This window comes from Maudiozyma barnettii (genome assembly GCF_903064755.1).
Source record: "Maudiozyma barnettii strain CLIB 1767 genome assembly, contig: KABA2_02, whole genome shotgun sequence".
NCBI lineage: Eukaryota > Fungi > Ascomycota > Saccharomycetes > Saccharomycetales > Saccharomycetaceae > Maudiozyma > Maudiozyma barnettii.
Genome location: NW_024545239.1, coordinates 584,202 through 607,373, shown reverse-complemented (window position 1 = coordinate 607,373; position 23,172 = coordinate 584,202). Strand labels below are relative to the sequence as shown.

Here is a 23,172-nt window from a genome sequence, read left to right as displayed (position 1 = left end):
CTTCATAATGCTTTATTCCTGCATATGACAACTCTCGAGAGCTTCTATCACGAATTGGTTTCCCTTAGGGTCCAAATGAAGCGCAATTGTATACTCCTTAATAGCATCTTTTTTCCTTCCCAATGCTTGTAAAATTTTACCTAACATAAAGTGTAAATTTGGGTTTTCTGAATCTAATCTAATTAAATCTTCGAATTGACCTAATGCTACACTGTATCTATTCATTGAAAATAATAATTCTGCACGTCTATACTTGGCCAAGACCGATCTCGGATCTAATTTACATGCAATTTCATAATATTTTAAGGCCATCTCATTATGAAATAATTTTTCTAATTCTGTACCACAACAACATATCAATACAACATTCACAGGATTAATCATCCTTGCTTTTTCAAAATACAGCAAAGCTTCTTCGAATTTACCTAACTGTGACGCACAACTTCCTAGTCCATAATAAGCATTATAATGTTGAGGATCACAAGCTAACGCTTTCCTATAGAACGTTTTTGCAACATCAAAAAGTTCATTATTAGCATGCTCATGACCTAATAGTGTATATGCGTATGCAAAGGAGGGATCCAATTGTGTTGCTTTTTCCAATGCTTTAATTGCTTGGTCATGATCCTTTTGAAGGGAAAAATAATTACCCAATATACACCAAGTCTGAGGCGAATTTGGATAAGCATCTAAAAGTTCAGATGATAAATTAGATAAGTTCACTTTATCATCTAAATGCCACAATAAAGTTGAAAATATTTCTAAATCCTTTAATCTTGTATTTTGAAGACGTCTTAAATTAGTGAAATATGTTAATGACATGTCATAATTGACAATTTCGAAATGCAATCTCCCCAATCGGGCCTGACACCAAGGCATATTATTTAAAATGTGCGAAGGTAATTGGGAATTCATCACTCTAATAGCGTTGTAAGAATTATATTGAGATGATGCCTTTAATACTTTAGCCAAAGTATAAATTAAAGCTTTAAATTCTTTACATTCTATGATGACGTCGGATTCGTCTCCATATTTCCCTTTATTATTTGTGTTCCCTACATTAGAAACATTAAAATTTATAGTATTGCTACTACCCATAGCTTGTCCCGATAACACCCTCTTTGCAGTCGTAGCAATACCTTGAGAACTAAACCCTGTCTTGTTTCTAGGTGTCTTAAACGTTGTCCTTTGTGTTTCGTTACCCAATTTAGCAGGAGGTGTAGTCAAGATTTTGTTTTTAATTATAGACGGAATTGTTCCTAGACTGATACCATCATCATTATTGTGATTGTTCCTATTGGTCGATATCATTGTACGTGGTTCTAATGTACCATTGTTATTATTTATGACATCTCCGTTTCTTCTTGTTGATCTTGTATATACTTGCTGTTGATGCTGAGGTGTTATAGAACCATTAGCAGAGAACAAAGGGTTTACTTGTTGCTGATGATGCATTGATAAGATAGGTTGACGATTCATAGAATAACTCGTTTTCCTCAGAGAATTAGAATTAACATCATGTGACGACGACGACGACGACGACGAATCAATTATATTATCTTTATTAGTCTTAGACTTATTACTATTAGATCTAAATGGAGACAATGTACTATACAATAATGATCTAGTATCATAACCTCTAGTCTTATCTTCATTTGAATGTTTAACATTACTATTACTTGCAACCACAGTAGCATTAGTTGCATTAGTAGCATTAGTAGTAATAACTCCATTATTCACTTGTTTAACCATATCTGTTCTTAATGGACCTGATCTCTTTTCTACAAAAGGGTCAACTGTTGCTGATACAGAACTTGTATATGGATCGGAATGCATATTAAATAATTTCTTTAAATCAATCATTGCTTTCATATTATTTAAGGCTACTAAAGCTTGCCATAAATACGGATCTTTCTTAATTGCCTCCAAATAATGATTAACACTCGATTTTATATTATCTGTACGACGATATAATTCTCCAATCAATGAATGTATAGTTGCTAAATTTGGCATAAAGATGAAAATATCTTTATCTTTACTTTCATTTTTAATAAATGAATCTAAATGTATAACTAGATACAAACATGCATTTTCTTCATTTTTACCAAGTTTCAAGCAACAACGTGCAAAAAGATAAGCGATAGCAATATGTGTACTCTTATATCTTTCAGAGACTTCTGCTGCAATCTCATATTGTTGACCCATGAATAATGCTAATGAATAAAGATAGACAGATTGTAATCTATTTATAGATGATATTGGAAGACCTAAACATTCTGTATAATATAATTCTGAGTAAAAGATTGCCGTTTCAAAATTTAATTGCATTATAGCCGTAGTGATATAATTTGTTAAATTTAGTTGTAAATCTGGAGATGATCTATAATCTGGATCATAATAATTTGTATTATTATCATTAATATTGTGCAATCGATCGAATCTAGCAGTTTCTCTTAATAGTAATTCTGCAGTTCTATTATTTGAACCATCCAATAGATGTTGTTCAACTTCTGATGGAAATAACATTAAATATATTTCTTTAGCTCAGTTTACTAGTTGACCTTTACTGTTACCTTTATAACTATCTTTACAATTTAAAATTACCACAAATACAGATATTTTCTGTATTTTCTTTAATATTTTAGAATAAACAAAATAAAATCTTATTATTACAATCCTACTTTGACGTTGTGAACAATGCAATGATATAAAATAAAATGACGATGAACACACACACACAGAGGTTTAAACCTACCAATATAAAATATCAAACTCTGTGTAAACAATAATACGTTATAGTTTCAATCACGTACCTATCTCTGTTTCAGCCTACGGTAGAATAACCTCTTTGAGTTCCTTGTATTTTGTAATGTTTATATAACTTATAATATCAATATGTGAAATATTCACTAACAGTTCCAAATGAGGCAAATTCAAATTCCTTCCTCTTCTTAACAACCCATAAACAATACCGTTATTGTTGTCGCCGTCGCCGCACACAAAAATCGACAGCGCGTCTTTTTTTCTCTTCTGCCCGCGTCCACCGCCTATAAAGCGGAAACAAACAAAAAAGTATAATTTATTGAAACATAATACTATGTAATGTACTCTATAATCTATTTTATATTTATATACAAAGATATAAATATACTGGGGACTCTTCACCAGCACGTTATATGCATATCTGATTCAATATATGTAAATTTATGTTTCGCATCTCATATCAAATATCTTTTTCTAAAAGTATAAATGACCTGCTTGAGTATCGAACGCTGGTTCTAGTTTACACGTTTTTCTATCTTTTTCAAGAAAAACTAAATTTAATTAACGCGTCACTTTCCTAATCAGGATATAACACTCTCCCCTTTCCATAGAAACCCACTGAAAAAAAAAGTTGAAAAATTTTCGTTTTTCGTTTTTCTGTTTGGCCCCGGTTTGCTCACTGTTTAAACAGACGATTTGATGTTGAGTCGATTACTTTACTATGTTAGGCGTTAATTGCGGTTTCACAGTTTAGAGATAATGAGACCACGAGAGAGAGAGAGAGAAACAAGTTTATTGAATGATTTGGTAAATAACGTTATCAATCGTTCTTGACAGCTACAATTTTGGTTGATTCTTATTCTTGTACTTAGTAAGACTAAATTTTGATTGATTTGTACTTTTTATTTAATAAAGTGGAAAGAGTTTTCAGTGACTTGGAAAGTGAAAAGTTTGATTATTATTGCTATCACGATACACACATTGATTGAGAACCAACCAGAAAGAGCAAAGAGTTATTATCAATTGTCATCTCCAAAATTATATTTCACTACTGCTTCTTTTATGCTTTTTTAATTTTATTTCAAATCATACATATTCAATCAATTGCTTACAATATCAAACCTTTTTTTTCTTCCTTTCTTTTCCATATACAAACATATACTATTAGTAATCATGCCATACTCATCTATGTTGATGGATTCAACTAATGAAGATGGATCACACCAAATTAGTAATAACGAGCAAACAAATATGATGGTTCATAATCAAATACCTACAATAACGACAACAAATGCAGATGATATAAATAGTCATCATCAAAATAATAATAATACAATACAACAACAGCAACTGAATAATAATAATAATAATAATAATAATAATAATAACGTTGTACATCAGTTGCAACCCCCACATCCTAATATGAGAGGCCCTATTATCGAAATTGCTACTTATGCAGAGACGGATGTCTTTGAATGTTACGTACGTGGAGTAGAATCACATATTGTAATGAGAAAAGTTAAAGATGATTGGATCAATTTAACACAGATGTTTAAAATTGGGAATTTTTCTAAAAATCAAAGAACAAAAATCTTAGAGAAAGAATCAAGTAAAATCCAACATGAAAAGGTTCAAGGTGGTTATGGTAGATTCCAAGGTACTTGGGTACCTTTGGATGATGCAAGAGTGATAGTTGAAAAATATAATATTAATGACCCTGTTGTAAATACTATTGTTAATTTCATACCTGATCCAAATAATTTACCACCAAAGAGAACTAAAAACAGTATCTTAAGGAAAACGTCACCTGGTAAAAAAATTGCATCACCATCAAGTTATAAGACTACCCCAAAGAGAAAATCACAATATGAACCGAGCTCACAATTCTTAAGTAGTAATGGGGGTACAAATTCGACAAATAACAACACAACTTCATCGACTTATAAAAAATTGAAAAAACAAAATAAGAATCATAACCTTATTGGAACAAATCCAAGCCCTTTACAAAGTATTGCATTCCAAACTCCACAACAATCATATTTATCAGGACATTCTGCAAATACAATTAATGGAGGTAATTTCGCAAATACAGGGAACTCTGCATTGATGGGAACAAATTCATTTGGTGTGACTGTAAGTGGAAACTCCACAATATCTCACTTAAGTTCCAACGAAACCCCACAAACGAATGGATATTCAGCTTCTCAAAAACCGTTGCAATTTTATCCAGTTCCAACATCGTTACGTCAAAATAATAATACTAGCAATAATAGTAATTCGGAATACGATCCACAACCACAGAATTACCAAAATCATTCAGGGACCACTGGAAAAAAACTACACCAGACGTTCTTAACTTTTGTTCCAGATGGTCCTCATACAAATCCAGACAATAATGATTATAGCATGCAACAATATAAACATACACCAAACGATGGGAGTCAAATATCTAAATATGAGATGAGTAATGACAATAACCAAAATGATATTGAACAAACACAACATTTTCACAATGGAATGATGAATACGAATCCTGTGCCTCAACCACCGCCTTCTTTGAATGCAGAAGATTACAAAAATTTAATATTACAAACATTATCGTCTGAAGTAAATGCTAACGACGAATCATATTCATTACCTGTGGAACTTTTTTATCCACCTCCTAATTTCGATATTGATTTTTTAGTGGATGATCAAGGTCATACATCTTTACATTGGGCTGCTGCCATGGCAAATATTCCATTGATACAATTATTATTAAACTCCAATGCTAATGCTCTACAGTGTAACTCAAAGGGGTTTAATGCAGTAACAAAGGCATTATTCTACAATAATAATTATAAAAATAACTCATTTCATAATTTGTTATCAACATTAAAAATTTGTCTAATATCTCCCGATCAAAATGGCAGATTACCCTTGCATTATTTGATAGAGCTAAGTGTAAACAAATCAAAGGACCCTGCCATCATAAATTCTTATACAGAGACTTTATTACAAATTTTGAGTAATGAAAATTATTCTTTATTAGAAATGACACTTAATTGTCAAGATCGTATTGGTAACACTCCATTACATTTATCTGCGTTGAACTTAAACATATCATTGTTTAATAAACTGTGTCTATTGGGTGCATCAACGAGCATCTTAAACATTGATAAACATTCCCCCGTAGATATATTATCAAGCTTTAATCTAATAATCCCATCCCATCCTAAACCTAACAATAAATCTGACGTTCCTGAAGATGAACAACAAGAAGTCTTGAAATCACCTAATGTAAAAAAATCCAAAAAGAAAGCAGGAAAGAAAAAAGTTAATAACAATAAGAAACAACCTACAAAAAATGAAGGTTTTAGTCATGAAAACTTGCTGAACGCCTCTATGGTAGATTTAAAACCTCATTTGAACGAGGATCCAACTAGTTCTTCTTTGAACATGATAAGTGTGGAGGATATTTCTTCTGTAGATATTTTCGCAAACCCATCAATTCCTATATCGTCTACTATTACTAAAAATTATAACAAACAAAATATTCTAAGCCCACAAGGTGTTATGACTCCAAGCAAAATACCTAATATGAATTCTCCATTCCGAGTTGAGCACGAAGGTTCATTATCAAATGGTACTAATGAGGATATAACAAATAATAATGGTACTATTAAGAAGCATAATCAGCTTAAAAAATCAACATTTTTGGCGTCACCTCATTTTGCGTCTTTGAACGAGAATTCAAGACACTTTGCTAACCTTGTATCTGAGGATGCTATCTCACGTGAAACACAATCTAAACTAAATGAAATGGCCAATCTAACAGGGGTAAGAAAGATGGTCTATGATTTGAATAAGATGATAAACGTAATGACAAATAATATTGAAGAAAAGTTGGGTACTGTAGTTAACGATACAAATAGTGTAAAACAAGAATTAGAGGCTGTAAATGACAGATTTAACTCTATAAACCGCCAATCTAAAGAAATATATCTTTCAATGAATGTAGAAAGTAAAGATAAAGCAGAAAACATTCTTGAAGGACATGTTTCAAATAATAAACAATATCAAAATCAATTAGAAAAAGCCATGGAACGTAGCCAAGCCCTAAAGTTGGCTAAAATAATGCATGAGGAAGAGCAAGTAAAAGAAGAAGAAGAAGAAGAGGAAGAAAAAGAAAAAAAAGAGATAACTGCTTCTGGAGATGAACTGGAACAGTTGAAGTTGGCGACATTGTTATCTTTGTTACAATTACAACGTCAATCAAAGATGAACAAGATTCAAGAAGTGACAAATTCTTTATCCACAAGTAATAAGATTAGGAAATATGGAAAATTGATGGGTATGGGATTTGAAGATTTGGAAACTAAATTATATCAAATTGAAAGAGACCTTGAAATTGAGGTATAATCAATATGTACCTATCGAATTGATAGAAATTAAAACATTTTATATATTAACTTTTCTGTAAGCATATACCTTATTAGTAATAATAAAAACCAGTCATTTGCATTCATTTCATATATTCAGTGAGAAAAAGATATGCTACTCTTAAACTGAAGGAGGACCTTTCTATGATACCAACAACCTATTGTATATCATGTCCAATATCAGTGAATAATGATAGAAAGTGTGGTATGTTAATGATGTTTCGCTTTTAAACACATTCTAAAACTAACAGAGCCAAGAAAAAAAAGGTACGTAGTCAAAGGATCAGAAAGAAGGTCTAAGCAAAAAAACAACAGATAACCAATATATAGTAATTTAAAACAGAAGGGGAATATGCACCTAAAGAGAAACACATGAAAAACGCAAATTAGTATACATAGAAAGAATCGAATATTTGTGTTGTAATAACTTCCACATCACATCAGTTAGTTCTAAACGTTAATAAACAAAATAACAGAGATGGAAGAACCGCAAGACTCCAAAGCTGATATTCACCCAAACGTAGTAGACCAGAAGAATGATCCAAAGAACCAAGAATTTGTAAGACCACCATTAACATTAGGTAGTGATATCCTTCACGGAATAAAATATGCTCTTTTCAATCCGGAAGCGAATCTTATAGTGATGCCTATCTTGATGCTATTAGAGTCGATGGTATTGAAAGTAATCATAGGCAATGTATCATACACTGAAATTGATTACAAAGCGTATATGGAACAAATTGATATGATTAAAGAAGGTGAATTAAATTATGACAATATTAAAGGTGGTACTGGTCCTTTGGTGTACCCTGCTGGCCATGTCCTTTTATACAAAATGATGTATTGGGTTACTGATGGAATGAATCATATAGAAAGTGGCCAAACAGCTTACAGATTTTTCTATTTACTTACTTTATTCCATCAGTTTATGATTTATTATAAATTGAGTATTCCACCATGGTGTGTTGCTTTAGTTTGTTTATCCAAGAGAATACATTCAATTTATGTACTAAGATTATTTAATGATTGTTTTACTACATTTTTTGTGATTTGTTCTTTCTTAGGGTTAATACGTGGTGGTACTTTAAAATCCAAATGGTTAAAGATAGGTGTCTGCACTTTAGTTTCAGTAGTTTACAGTTTTGCTGTTAGTATTAAGATGAATGCTTTATTATTTTTCCCAGGGGTTGCTGTTGGGATATATTATATTTGCGATGGTACTTTATTCTTATGCCTATATTCATTAATGTTAATGATTGGCTTACAAATAGTTGTTGGTTATCAATTTTTACAAGCTTTCTCATGGCAGTATTTAAACGGTGCTTTTAATTTTAGAAGACAATTCATGTACGAATGGAGCATTAATTGGCAATTTATCGGTGAAGAAGGATTCTTAAGTTCTTCATTTCAAAGAAGTTTACTTGTATCCCAAGTAATTATGTTATTATTTGTCTTTATTAGTAAATATCCACGTCTGATTAAACAAATTGCATTATCGATTATTCATCCTTTCTCTTCTACTGTTCATTTATCTACTAAGACATATTCTGAATTGATCCCATATCTTTTTATCATGAGTAATTTCATAGGTATAATATTTTCAAGATCATTACACTATCAATTCTTAACATGGTACCATTGGACTTTACCAATCTTAATTAGTTGGTCTGGATTACCAATCTATTTAGGTTCGATATGGTATATTGCACATGAATATTGTTGGAATTCATTCCCACCCAACCCAACTGCTAGTATCGCCTTAGTATCATTGAATGCTTTCTTATTAATCGTAGTATTGATAAGAAAGGGATGTCCTGTTAAAGAGCTAGAAGAAGAAGCAAGTTTACAAGAGAAGAAAAACCAATAGAGGATCTAGACAAGTTCTATTAAATTTCAATATATACATACATATTTACGTAAAACTAAGAGTTATATTATTTCCGAATTATAAACTTTAGTTTCATATAACCAAGTGTATATACTAGGTTCCAAAATTGAAACCCCAACTTATAAAATAAAACAGAAGTCTTAATGTAAAACTGAGGTGTTTCATCCATCTGTCAGTTTTAAAACAAACAAAGATGAAACGAAACAACAGCAACAACTTCCAAACTAGAATGAGATGAAATTTATAAGCAAATTAACTGTCGAAAAACATTACTTCGGTTGCAGATATCGTGCAGTGCGTGCACACCGGTGTACTCAGTAAACAAAAAGTTTTCCCATTGGGCCCTTCCTTCCTTCCTTCAACTTACTCGAGATTATTGTTCTCACAGCATGAATTAATGAAAAAAAGAAAGCATCACTTTTCAAATCCGTCACCGGTCGGGAAATGGCAAAAAACCCTAAGAACTCACTAAAGAAACAGCGAGACAGAGAGCGAAAGAATGAAATGAAGTGGAAGAAATGAAAGGAATCAGACCTTTTTTATTATTATTTAGATTATTTTTTTACCGATTATGTCAACAGGTGGGATAGGCAAAAGGATCAACGAAGTTCCCCCTCGACTTTAACTTCTTAATAAATAAATAAATTAATCTCTGTGATTAATGCAATACCTTAATTAAATAGTTACTACAAACAGCCTTGTATTTGTTATTGTCATATCTTTAAGGTACGCCATTTTTATTTATTTATTCATCCTTCGAGTAAGGCTTTTTTTTTGTCCTCCCACTTTTCATCATCTGGTACTCTAACTTTTTATTTATTTTTGGCTTGGTGAAATCATTACAACTTTTTCATATATTATAATCAACAAGATTCTATTTAGGGAAGAACTTTCTGAAAGTACTTAGAATACATATTAGTGGATGAAATCTATCATTACCATTCGAAAAGGAATAAAAGTTTTAAAACAGGCAAATATAGAAGTCATATAAACAAATAAGAGAACTCTCTCTCCATTGTAACATTTAATTTTCATTTTATTGATTTATCTATTATTATTTTTTTGTAGAAAAGTACAAAAATCATTATAACCTAACTAGAGGAAGGAATTAAAAGCTAGAACGAACCTTCTCACTCTCTTCTATTATTATTATTATTATTATCATCATTATTATAATATAGTTTTGCATCATTATGGATAATCGATTTGCATCTCAAGGGTCACAACAATCCCAAGGACAACAAATCCCACAAGGAGACGCTGGATCACCTGGAATATCTGGCCCTGGAAATTATCAACAATTTCAACAGCAACAACAATATCAAATTTCACAACAGATGGCTCAACGGATGGTCCAACAGCAGATGATAGCCCAGCAACAACACTTGCAACAGCAACAGCAACACTTGCAGCAACAGCAACAACAATCTCAACAGCAACAACCTCAACAGCAACAACCTCAACAGCAACAACATCCATTGCAACAACCTCCACATCCATTACAACAGCAACAACAGCAGCAACAGCAGCAGTTTCCTCAACATAGAATGCCTGGTAGTGGTAATGGCATGAATATTCCAAATAATGAACGGTCGTCGAGTAGAGCAAGTAATGATCCTCCTAATTCAACCCCTGCACATATAGAACAATTAAACAATCAAAAGAAGCTATTAAATACTTATATTCAAGATTTCCTATTAAAATCAAATTTAAAGAAGTCTGCCGAGTCATTTAGCAAAGAAGCAGAAATGGATCCTCAAGGTCGTCTCTCAAAGAATGATCGTGCTTCTTCAATTTCTCCTGATATGAATAATGCATCATTTAAACCATTGTATGATACGAGACAAGGCTTCTTGTATGAATGGTGGCAGTTGTTTTGGGATCTATTTAATATTAAATCTAATAGAGACGGTTCTGAAATTGCGCAAATTTATTATCAAATTATTAATAGTCAACGACAAGTAGAACAAATTCAAAGAAATATCGCTATTCAAGCTGCAAAAACTCAATATATTGCAGAGAGAAGAGGTGAATATCGGAATGAAAGTTTAGAACCTATGGAATTGGCACAATTATTGTCTCGTCAACCTATCTTAACTAATGGAATACCTTATCCACGATCGATGAATTCACCTGTATCTAATGCTCAATATATGATGCAACAACCACAACCACAACCACAACCACAACAGCAACAACCTCAACAACCTCAACAACCTCAACAACCTCAACAACTGCAACAACCGCAACAACCACAACAACCGCAACAACCACAACATCCATTGCAACAACCACAGGGCCAACCTGATAGTAATGTCCCAAATGACCATATCCCTTCACGGACACCTCAATCAATGAGACCACAAATGCATGGCTCTACCACAAGCGTGAATACAATGAATAATAACGGATCACCTAACTCCAGTATCAGTAGTGCACAACAGAAGAAACAGTTATTACAACAACAGCAACAAATACAACATCAACAATTGTTACTTCAACAACAACAGCATATAGCCCAACAAAGACACCAAAGTCAACAAGCTTCGTACCATGCTAGACATTCTGCTCAACCCAACCCATACCCAATGAATCAACAAGGTTACGATTTGACTATGGGAGGCCAACCTAATGCAGTATATGGTGCACCATCTATAAATAATAACAATTCTATGGAAATGATGCAACAAATGGGTCATTCTGATGCTAATCAAATGAATCAACAAAACAATATCGGTTCTGACAATAGTAAACAACTAAATGGAACAACACAGAGAGGAAGAAATAATAGGAACAAACAGGACATAGCGGCTGTCGAGAACAGCAAACAATCCATGAGTAATCAACCAACACCAGGATACGTGAACCAATATTCTAACGATAATAGAATTGCTAGTATGCCTAATGAAGGTAAGAGTGCCACTTTTGTGAAAAATAATGGTGCTACTAAAAGAAAACCCTCAACTAATAAAGATAAAGCCAAGACTACGAGACAACCTGCCAAAAAGAAACGGTCCACAAATTCTAATACAAACAACAACAATGGTAATAAACCAGGCACAAGTTTGGTAAGTACACCTGTGGAGTCTAAAGGTACGCCTAATTTCACTTTCGCAGACAACAAAAATCTTCATAACAATACACCTGGTGCAATGAAAAAAATTGGGAAGAGAAGTCAATCAACTACTCAATTAATGACGGAATTATCGGACCCCAATTCTCCTCGAATCACTACTGGTCAAGTATCTACTTCTACGGAATCAGCAATGAATAAAAATGATATGCTACCTCCAAATGGAGTTTCTCCACATGTTATTTATTCACCACAATATAAAGTAATGGCAACGCAAACTATGAGTGCGAAGAATCAAACCTTTGATTCAAATGTTCAAGATAAGGTACCTGCTACAAATAATCAGGGACAAAGAAGAAGAAAATCTACAACGTCGTTGACTAATAAGATAGGCCTTACTTCGTCCTCTAGCACAAATAATAACACATCATGGGAATCATCAGCTTCTGCACCTAAAACAGTAAAGAATGCCATCTTTTCGACTTCTGAACCTGTTACACCTCTTTATTCAACAACTGTACCAGTTGGTGGAAATTCTGCTAAGCAACAAAGTTCTTTATTATCAACCGTAGAAGAACAAAGTGTATATCCTAACAGGAAAGATAGCAATTCAAACAAAAGTGATAATAATAATAATAATAATAATAAAACAAAATCAGAGAAATCACAATCATCAACTACAAAGTATGGAAAGAAAAAAAGTCAAAGATCTAATAAAAATACAAAACAAGGGGATGCTGGCCATCGCACAAATGTAAATAGACCAGCAATGAAAGCTGATAGTGATCCATCTTTGTCTGGTCAAGCTTCTAATTCCGATGACAGTAATAATCTAAAAAGTGAAAAGATTGATAATAAAATTTATTTTGAGAGTAATTCTACCACTAATCATGGTAATAATCACAATATAGATGATACTGCTTCGAATTACATGTTCGGAAATGATATACAAGATGATGATATGTTATTTATGAACACAATAATGGATAATGATAAAGATCATTTTGGTATGGACATAAACATGAACATGGGTATGGGCGTTGATATGGAAATGAACGGCGGTGATATAGTGGTAAAAGATTTAGATACTGAAGGTCAACAAGTTCATTCAAACAAGGGAGACTCTGACAAACATCCAGACGCTTCTAATAATGTGGGAGCAGAACAAGATTTTCCGTTTAACAATTGGTCATAGTACAAAATAAGAAAAAAAAAAGTGACTTTACATATTGCATCAGCTCTCTATTGAGATTTAAAATTCGAAATAGAACCAAGAGCCAACTTTTATAGTTTTAATAGTTTTTATTTTTTTTTAAATATTCAAAATATTTTTTCCATAGTTTTGAGATAAAAATGATAAAAAAAGGTATGTTAATTAATCATTGCACTCTTAATATGACTTATTTAATAGTATTTACTTGCATATTTACTTTGAATCTTAAGCAAGAGAAAGAGAGAACTTTAACCTGATTTCATTATTTTGGTTTTTCGCGAAAGTTTTCAATCTTTGCGGTGAAAAAAATTTTTGAATTAAAAAGTTCAACTTTTTTCTCTCTTTGCCGGCAAAGTTTGGTAAATGAATTGATCTATATCTGATATTGAACTTCTTAGGTCGGTTATTTTATTAAAAATTATATTTATATTAACATAGCATACTACAAAAGGATAGTTTTAGAATAATTTAGCATCTCATATAATCTATGAATGTTTAGGAGGATTAGTGTGTCGTAAATTTAATCACATCACCTTTTCTTTCTGTTTCTCTCTCTATTTTAATTGGTTGATTATTTTCAATCATACATTACGTTTTACAACATATCAGACCAGTGTACTATAAATAAAGAAGAAGAAACAACACAGTCTTTCATTCATTAGTACTAGGATTCTGAATTCATCATTTTGGTATCACTTGAATTTTAACTATTGTCATATTTTATTTTTTCTTTCATCAATAAATCGTTAGATCATGCCTGGGAAAATCATTGCTGTTCCATTCTTAGATCAAATAGAGGATATCGAAAATTGTTTGAAAAATAATAAAAACGTTAAAAACTCGACAAGTACCACTTTTTCGTATTCAAATAGTAATAAAAACAATAACAATAACCATAATAACAACAATAATAACAATAGTAACAACAACAGTACTAATAATAGTTACAATAATTATAATTACAACAACAGTTATTATTACAATAAAGGAAATAATGGATACTATAAAAAATCTATGATAAATGGAAACAAAAATTTCTCTACTCAGGATAATAATGGGAATTACGATAGTTATAATAGGAATTTTGATTATATGAGATATAATTCTAGAAAAAATAATAATAATAATAATAATAATAATATCAATAATAATAATAATAATAATAATAATAATAATTCATCATACCCCTACAACAACCATTTTGCAACACATATCTCTCAAGATAGTTCTAATAATGATCTAACTACAAAAGCATATCCTATTTTTCAAAAGAATGGGAAAAATACAAATTTCAATCAAACTGTTGCAGAGCAATTAAAAAAAACTTATCCTCAAATTTATCAAAATACACATTCTGCTATCTATCCTAATGACCAAACTTACGGACAGACTGATTTTGCACTAAACCAGGTAACTAATAACCTAGGTACATTACAGTTGCCAGATAATTCTGTCCAAAGTAAATATTCAAATCAAGGACAGTTAGGTGGTAACAAATATATTGAAAGTCACTTGCATTCTAATTACCAAAACGCATCTGACCTAGATATGCTGATGCCTCACTCTGCTCATGCTACCAATGCAAACAATAACAACACCGGTAATATTAGTAACGAGGATAATAGCATGGCCCCATTCAAAGCTTATATACCATCCGAATTATTAGATTCATCGAATGGCACGTTTTCTACTAATGATGGAATCAACATGAATTTAGATCCTAATGGTTCAAATATTCACAGCTCTTTTGTGGAACAATCGCAAGGTACATTACTAAGTCCTTCATTAGGAACCAGTGGTATGAATTCAACACCTTCGAACATTAATGATAATGCGTTGAAGTTTACTTCTTCACCATTTAACAGCAATAATGTTGCTATCAACAATATACAATCTCCAGGAACTCAGCAACCTCAGCAACCTGATTTATCTTCTATCGGATGGGGTTCTAATCAAATGGACATTCAATCATCAATGCCAGGGAGATCTTCTCTTAATACCTCCAGTAATAGCAACAGTGGTATGTTTGGTATCTGGAATAACGATATGAGTGTCTGGAGTTAACCAAACAGTAGCAAACATAATAACTACATCGGAATTGCTATTCATCTGCAATTTAAGATGAATGGATACCGCATAATTTTGCCTATTTCTCATATTTTTTTTATCTATTTATTTATTTTAGGGTATATTACGTCAACACTGGATACAGGTACATAATTATATAATCATCACATTTTAATGAAATTATCGTCATTGTTAATTTGTTATATTCATCTCCTATATTAATTGTAACTACAACGAAGAAGGGAGGTTTATCGTAACAATTAAAAAAAATAAGAATATTGAATTATTACATTATTTACATATATTTAAAAAGTTCATTTAATATCTAATACTTTTTTGAACATTGTTTCCAATTCCTGTGCTTGAATTTTACCTTGGTATTTCCTCATACCTAATCCAACCAAGTATTTGATTGAGTTTTTCTTTTTACCGGATTTAATACTTTCAATCATTTTTGGGTTATTTAAGTCCTTAATAATTTCCTTACATCCATCCTCTAAAACAGCATAATCAATTTTTTTTGTAACTTCGAGATCGTATTTTTTAATTAAAGTGACAAAGTTGGTATCAATTGATTTGTTACAACCTTCCAGTTTATACTCTTCTAAAATATGGAAAAGCAATTGCTTTGCATTGGAATTCGAGATCACTCCACTATGAACAATGTTTAAAAACTCAGCCAACTTCCCTGGTGATAACATGTCTCTTGAAACGTGGTTTAAAGAAATTTCCAATTTTTTTAAATTACCCAACAATTCATGTAATATCCAGCTCACAACAATTTTAGGGTCACCGTTTTTATTATCCTCCATAGAGTTTGTATATAATTTGAAAGTATCAACATAATAAGTTCGTAATTCTTCATTGTTGTATAATTCATTAAACTCATTCTGAATAGTCAGTATCTTGGCATCTTTTTTTGACAAGTTGTAAGGCTCTGACATTAATTCTCGTATACATTCATCTGCATCTTTTAAAAGTGTCTTTGCAACCTCACATAATACATCAGCATCCAAAGATATCGGAGGTAATTCAGGATCAGCCATATATCTATAATCCATCGTAGATTCCTTTGATCTTAAGACAGTCGTTTTAGATCCATCCCAACCTCTAGTTTCGACAGCCTGGGTCGCAATTAAACTATTATTCTTCAATACGTTCACTTGTCTCTTATATTCATAATTAATGGCATTAACAATTGACGAGGTATTAGGAAGATTCTTCAGTTCAACTCTAGGATGTTCATTCACTGACACGTTTACATCAATACGAATAGAACCAGCTTCTAAATCACCCGTTGAAATTTTCAGTTGCCTAACAAGATTTTGATATTTTTTAATAAACGCTTTCACTTGTAATGTATCATGGAAATCTGGTTCGGTAACAAGTTCTATAAGTGGTACATTGGACCTATTAAAATCTATTAATGTTTCTTCATCTGAGTTCTGTTGCAATGATTGATGATATATAGAACGTGCAGTATCCTGCTCTATTTGTAGTTGAGTTATTCTAATTTCCTTTGAAGGTTCATTTATTTCGTCAAACTCCTTAGATAACGTTAAATAACCACCCTTCGAGAAAGGGTGATAGTGTTGGGTAATTTGATATCCTTGAGGCTGATCCCCATAAAAATAATGTTTTCTATCGAATTGAGATGCGAGATTAACAGTACTTTTCAATGATAATGCCAGCTTTAGTGCAAATAAAACTGCTTCGTAGTTTAGTATCGGCTGAGTACCAGGTAAAGCAATATCAAAGTAACTAGTATTTACATTTGGTTTCGATATTGACTCAAAGGGATTATTTATAGATCCTGAAAAAAGTTTGTTCGTTGTACTTAGTTGTGTATGAATTTCTAAGCCACATGTCAATTCGAAATCTTTTATAGGTTTCACATTGGAGAGTTTCCTTTTGATTGGAGGGAATCCAAGTGACCGAAATTTCAACATTGCCCTTAAATTGTGACTACCAAACCTTCCCTGCCAAAAAACACAACAACAAAAAAGCACTAAGAATAGATATATCGCACCTAATTCAGTCTAGTTCAATATAACACTGACGTTTATTTTATGTATGTAAATTGTACAGCCTTAGGTATTTGATGATACAATTTATTCCCTGTTCATTTCATTTCACTTTATCGTATATTCTTTATTTAGGAAGAGTATCGCTTTTAACGAATCCGCCTCGAAAAGTTACTTTGTTATCATTGCCGTAATTAGTTTTTTATTATATTTTTTTTTTTTCGAAATAGCTAAAAAACATATTGTAACTCATTTTGGAACACCATCGATGTGTTGATTTGTATAAGTGGAACAATTACACAGTGAACTAAATCATTCAGCTTGATTGGAATCATTAACAAAAAGAATTGACAAGCAATTATTTACTGTTCTAGAGATTTACATTTTTGGAAACGGAACATTCTTTGTTTATCCTGAATCCTTCTTTGCAATATAAAATAAAATCATGTTCTCAACTCCGCTGAAAAGTAGAGTAGATTATAGTGATAACACATTTGTTGGTTCAAATACATTTTCAAACACAAATAGCAATGCTGTAAATACCAACAGAGTCAGTGGTATGGGGAATGGAATTTCCAATATGAACGGGAACAATTTGATAAACGCAGGCACTAGGACAATCAACAACAATCATAACAGTGCTATGACATCATTTGCAAGTGCAACAAGTCCAATTGGTAATTCTACATATATGCAACCAGGTTTATCACCCAATAACGATAATATAAGATTGACGGGCTTAGGAACTAAGAAACCCCTGGAATTAGCTAGTGAATATATTGACAATTTAGAACGTCGTGATTCTAACTCACCTATTCTGGATGAAAGGTCGTACTATAATAATGGCGTGAACTATAACTTCGCTAGAGATGTCGGTGGATTAGGTGCATTTACACCATTTGAACGTCAATCTGTTATCAATATTCCAGATGTGTTATTACAAGAAGCTTGCAAGACTGAAATTAAGAGTGATATGGGTATCTTTCCCGAATTGAATAGATGTTGGATCACTATTGATAACAAGTTGATATTATGGAATATTGATTCTAACAACGACTTCCAGTCAATCGAAGAAATCAAACACACTATATTGAATGTAAAATTAGTTAAACCCAAACCAAATACATTTGTTAACCACATAAACTATTTGTTATTGATATCTACCCCTTTTGATATGTACATCCTGGCACTATCCTATAACAATGTATCTAACGACATAACCGTTTACAATACAGGATTATCGGTATCAATAAGTGGAATGGGTTCATTAGAGATCGTATCATGTGAGAAGACAGGCCAAATTTTTTTCGCTAGTACAACTAATGATTTGAACATTTGGGAGTTACAATACACTGGCTCAGATGACTGGTTCAATAGTAAATGTAATAAAGTATGCCTAACACAATCATCGTGGTCAAGTTTACTTCCAACAAATGTCTTGAATAAGTTACCAGGTAGTGAATTAGTTCAATCGTTTTTTGAAGAAGATTCTAAATACGCACAAGAAACAATTATTCAGCTTACAGTTGACCAATCAAGAAACATCGTTTACTCTTTATCTTCTAAATCAACCATAAGAGCTTACTTGATAAAAGATAAGTCACTAGAGGGCCCTATGGTTGTTGGTCCCTCATACATAAGTAGAATAATTGGTACCACAACTGCAAGAGCTGCTGCAATCTTGGGGAAAAAATACTTGAAAATTTGCAAGATCATCTCAGTGTCTCAACAAGAAAACAATAACTTATTTTTGGTTGCATTAACTATTGGTGGTGTCCGTTTGTATTTCAACGGATCAGTGGGTAGAAATTCAATCGAGGCTCTGAGATTAGAGTCTATTAAATTTCCACCAAGTTCTGTTACTCCTGAGGCAATGCAACAGGAACTTCAACAGCAACAATTAGAACAGCAGAAGAGGAACATACCATTCTACTCAAGTTTGACCTACTCTGAATCGATATTACTAAAGCTACAAAAGAAATCGTCTGTGCTATTGGAAACTACTGATTCGAGTACAATCATCTCACCAGGTATTTTCTTTTCTTCTTTGATAAAATCTACCCAACCAGCTCAACCTGTTGATCAGAAATTACCGCCAACTACTTCAACTGCTACTACTACTGTACAAACTCCAGGTCAAAAAATCAAAGCAACAATACAGGCTAGAAAAGCGAATATTGAAGAAAAATCCAATGCTCAAAATTTACCTGTGAATCATCGTCTGTTTGTCAGTGTTCCTGATTATGGTATTTTGAAAAATCATGGAAAGTACGTCGAAAATGCAACATTCCTAGATACTACAAGCCCTGTTAAACAAATTGTTGCCCTTACTCCAACATTCAATGCTACTACAAAACCAGGTGGTTATGCTAATGAATATGCAACCCAGTATAGTGCTGATGATTTAAAGGTTGCTGTACTAACCAAGACAGCCATTGAAATTTATAGGTATCGTACCCCTGATGAAGTATTTGAATCTTTGATTGATAATCCTTTGCCATTCGTTTTGAATAATGGTCTATCCGAAGCCTGTTCCAGTGCATTATATGTTACATGCAAATTCAACAAGTCTGAATTAATCAGATCCAAAGCGTTAACTTTCCTAACTGTTGGTATTCCTGGTGTGATAGATATTAAACCTTCATATAACCGCTACTCTGCATCTACTGTTACTTCGCTATTATCCAAACCATCTTTAACTACTGCAACTCAAAAGGCAGTGAATAGCATCACATCAACGAATACAAACTTTAACCTTGATGATGTTGTCTTATCCCCAAGATTCTATGGTATTGCCATGCTTATTTCAAGACTATTCCGTGACATATGGAGTAAAAATATTTTTGTACCTGATGCTAATGCCAAATTTAACAAAATGAATACATTAATCCCAGAATCTCTTCAAACCGGAAACTTTATCAATAGTGTATCAATTACAAAAATGGATATTGAATATTATTTGTCTTCAATCTTAATCCTGAACGAATTTTTCTCTAATTATGGCGATTCTATTACTCAAGTAATTGCCCCTTCTTTGCCAACTGAAAGTTCTAAAAACAAATATGATGAGGTTGCTAATCAAGCAGAAAATATTGCTGTCAACTCATTGATCAAGCTGGTTCACTCTATGAAGGAGGCACTATCGTTTTTGAATGTCCTATACGAAGAAAGCGAGATTGAAGGTTACGAACACCAATACCTTGCATTTAAGGATATCATGAAGTTTTTAAAAGTTGACATACAAATTAGATTATCCAAGCTTACTTTTAAGGACTTGTTTGCCCCTAATGAAAATTCTAAAAGTTTAATTAGAGAAATACTTCTATCTGTAATAAATAGAAATATTTCAAGAGGTGCCTCTATTGAATTTGCTGCTACAACTTTACAGGAACGATGTGGTTCTTTCTGCTCCAGTAGTGATATCCTAAGTTTTAGAGCTATGGAACACTTAAAGAAGGCTAAAGAAATCGGCTTAGGTGATTATGATACTGTTTGCTATCATCTTGATCATGCAATTAAATTATTTGAAAAAATAGTTGATGACTTAGCTTTCGATAAGTTAAAGGAAGCCGTGTTGGTAATGCTAAGTCTAAACTACTTCCCTAAGACTATTGAATTCTTATTAAATATTGCTAACCTCATAGATAGGAACAAGCTTGCTTATCAATATGTTGCGAATGGATGCGCTATAAACGATCAAAGAAAGGAATACTATGATAAACGTATGATGATCTATGATTTTATTTCAGAAGTTTTAGTTAAAGTCGACGAAGTCGCTTCGAAGAAGAGTACCGATATTAATGGTTTAAATATGGTGTGCGGAGATGCTAACACATTGAAGGATCAAAGTTACGCAATTGCCTTTAATTATAATGACAAATTATTCCACTATCACATGTACGACTGGTTAGTATCGCAAGATCAAGCTGATAAATTGCTGGATTTAGATACTGCATTTATTCAACTTTACTTGGAAGAAAAATCAAAGGATTCCTTAAAAATATCAAATCTGTATTGGGTATACCAATCAAGAAAATCTCAATTCTATAAAGCTGCTGAAATTCTTTACTCCTTGGCGGTATCTAATTTTGATATCATTTTAAGAGACAGAATTGAATGCTTATCTCGTGCTAATGGTTTCTGCAACGGTGTTTGCCCTCCAAACCAAAAACAAAGCATGGTTCAATTAACTGGTATAATTCAAGAATTGTTTGATATTGCTGCTGTTCAAGATGATTTAATTAATCTTATCAATACAGATAATAGAGTTGAATCTGAAACTAAACAGAAGTTGATTAAGGAGTTAAACAATAAAGTTTTACCGGTAAGTGATCTGTTTAATGATTACGCAATCCCATTAGGATACCATGAAGTGGCATTGAATATATTTAAAGTTTCAGATTTCCGTAACGAAGAAGAAATAATGGCAACATGGAATGAGTTATTTGAATCTGTAAAGAAAGAATTACAGTCTACTAATAAGATTGAAGATTCTTTGAATTTTATCAATTTATTATCTAATATTGTAATCAAGATTGGGAGAACTGTTCACACATCTGAATATGTCTTTCCAATAGCGGAATTATTTCCTATCATTTTGCATTTATTCGAAGAATCTCTACCAAAGGAACATATTAAAGCTGGTATTATTGCTTCTATATTCATTTCATCGAATGTTTCGTATAACAAACTGTATCATGTATTAAGAAGTCTCCTAGAAACATTAGACTCCAGGGATGATGGATTAAATAGAGAGATGGGATGGTTAATTAAAGAATGGTATCAACACGATAGAAAATTGAGAGACGTTATCACGTTTGATGAAGTATCACAGTTAGATGAATATAGCATAGAAACGGATCCAATCGAAAATTACACAAAGAAAAGTGGTAATAATATCTGAATGAAATCATTACATATGCTGGAGAAAAATTATCATGATAGTATCTTAATTCATAATTTGTATAATAAATAAAAGTCATAATATATTTAAATGTTTCGTTTTGTATTATAATTGTATCCGGTTATAGGACATGTAGAAGTAATTGGGCAAAAAAAAAAGATAGCAAATTTATTGTAGTGTGTTATATCGAACTATATATATTGTTATATAAAATTGGTTGTGCCACAACCTTAGGTACCCAAACTAAATTATTATTATATATATATATATATAAAGTCATTTAATTTATTCTTGTTATTGTTGTCCAAATGTATTTTCACCTGAATATGTAATATATAAAAACCCATCTTTGTCCTTATTCTCTTGATATACAGCTGACATTAGTGCAGCTGTAGGTGGAAGAGTATCATTTACAAAGATAAATATTGCCTTTTCTGGTGGAAGCATTATCCTCTTCCTTATGACGTATACGAATTGTCCTACAGTTAAATCTGCGGGTACTAGATATTTTCGTTTGTCAATCTCTGGTATGTCTGATTTTTCAGCTTTTTCACAGATCACCGGTATTCTATTCTGAAATCTGTTTAATATCCTCTCTGATTCAGTCTTTCTCTTTTCGAATGGATATTCTGATTTAAATGTCGATTTCATTGTGAGATGGGATAATATATATATATATATATATATATATATTTTTTCTCCTCTAAAAGTATCTTGTATTGTTTTGTGTAGTATCTATTTTCTGTCTCTCTTAGTACTATGTTAATTTTATGTTAGTTAGTCTTATCGTAAACTACCCTGTCTTTACCATTTGTTAATA

At 32.1% G+C, this 23,172-nt stretch overlaps 8 protein-coding genes across 8 annotated transcripts; 5 read left to right on the top strand and 3 right to left on the bottom strand.

The window, feature by feature from the left end:
- Positions 1–12: 12 nt before the first annotated feature.
- Positions 13–2,526, bottom strand: CDC27 (anaphase promoting complex subunit CDC27; the record flags this gene model as incomplete). Its single annotated transcript, XM_041548961.1, has 1 exon — positions 13–2,526. The coding sequence occupies one exon, from the start codon at positions 2,524–2,526 to the stop codon at positions 13–15; it is 2,514 nt and encodes an 837-aa protein (XP_041404895.1).
- A 1,410-nt stretch (positions 2,527–3,936) lies between these two features.
- Positions 3,937–7,164, top strand: KABA2_02S06072 (uncharacterized protein; the record flags this gene model as incomplete). Its single annotated transcript, XM_041548960.1, has 1 exon — positions 3,937–7,164. One exon carries the CDS (start codon positions 3,937–3,939, stop codon positions 7,162–7,164), a length of 3,228 nt encoding a protein of 1,075 aa, XP_041404894.1.
- A 498-nt stretch (positions 7,165–7,662) lies between these two features.
- On the top strand, positions 7,663–9,051 carry ALG3 (dolichyl-P-Man:Man(5)GlcNAc(2)-PP-dolichol alpha-1,3-mannosyltransferase; the record flags this gene model as incomplete). Its single annotated transcript, XM_041548959.1, has 1 exon — positions 7,663–9,051. The coding sequence occupies one exon, from the start codon at positions 7,663–7,665 to the stop codon at positions 9,049–9,051; it is 1,389 nt and encodes a 462-aa protein (XP_041404893.1).
- Positions 9,052–10,265: 1,214 nt separating this feature from the next.
- On the top strand, positions 10,266–13,340 carry KABA2_02S06028 (LisH domain-containing protein; the record flags this gene model as incomplete). Its single annotated transcript, XM_041548958.1, has 1 exon — positions 10,266–13,340. One exon carries the CDS (start codon positions 10,266–10,268, stop codon positions 13,338–13,340), a length of 3,075 nt encoding a protein of 1,024 aa, XP_041404892.1.
- A 771-nt stretch (positions 13,341–14,111) lies between these two features.
- On the top strand, positions 14,112–15,422 carry KABA2_02S06006 (uncharacterized protein; the record flags this gene model as incomplete). Its single annotated transcript, XM_041548957.1, has 1 exon — positions 14,112–15,422. The coding sequence occupies one exon, from the start codon at positions 14,112–14,114 to the stop codon at positions 15,420–15,422; it is 1,311 nt and encodes a 436-aa protein (XP_041404891.1).
- Positions 15,423–15,739: 317 nt separating this feature from the next.
- Positions 15,740–17,374, bottom strand: PET112 (glutamyl-tRNA(Gln) amidotransferase subunit PET112; the record flags this gene model as incomplete). Its single annotated transcript, XM_041548956.1, has 1 exon — positions 15,740–17,374. The coding sequence occupies one exon, from the start codon at positions 17,372–17,374 to the stop codon at positions 15,740–15,742; it is 1,635 nt and encodes a 544-aa protein (XP_041404890.1).
- A 520-nt stretch (positions 17,375–17,894) lies between these two features.
- NUP170 (Nup170p) lies at positions 17,895–22,352 on the top strand (the record flags this gene model as incomplete). The annotated part of the gene is made up of 1 exon (XM_041548955.1): positions 17,895–22,352. One exon carries the CDS (start codon positions 17,895–17,897, stop codon positions 22,350–22,352), a length of 4,458 nt encoding a protein of 1,485 aa, XP_041404889.1.
- Positions 22,353–22,646: 294 nt separating this feature from the next.
- ATG8 (ubiquitin-like protein ATG8) lies at positions 22,647–23,003 on the bottom strand (the record flags this gene model as incomplete). The annotated part of the gene is made up of 1 exon (XM_041548954.1): positions 22,647–23,003. The coding sequence occupies one exon, from the start codon at positions 23,001–23,003 to the stop codon at positions 22,647–22,649; it is 357 nt and encodes a 118-aa protein (XP_041404888.1).
- Between the last annotated feature and the right edge of the window lie 169 nt (positions 23,004–23,172).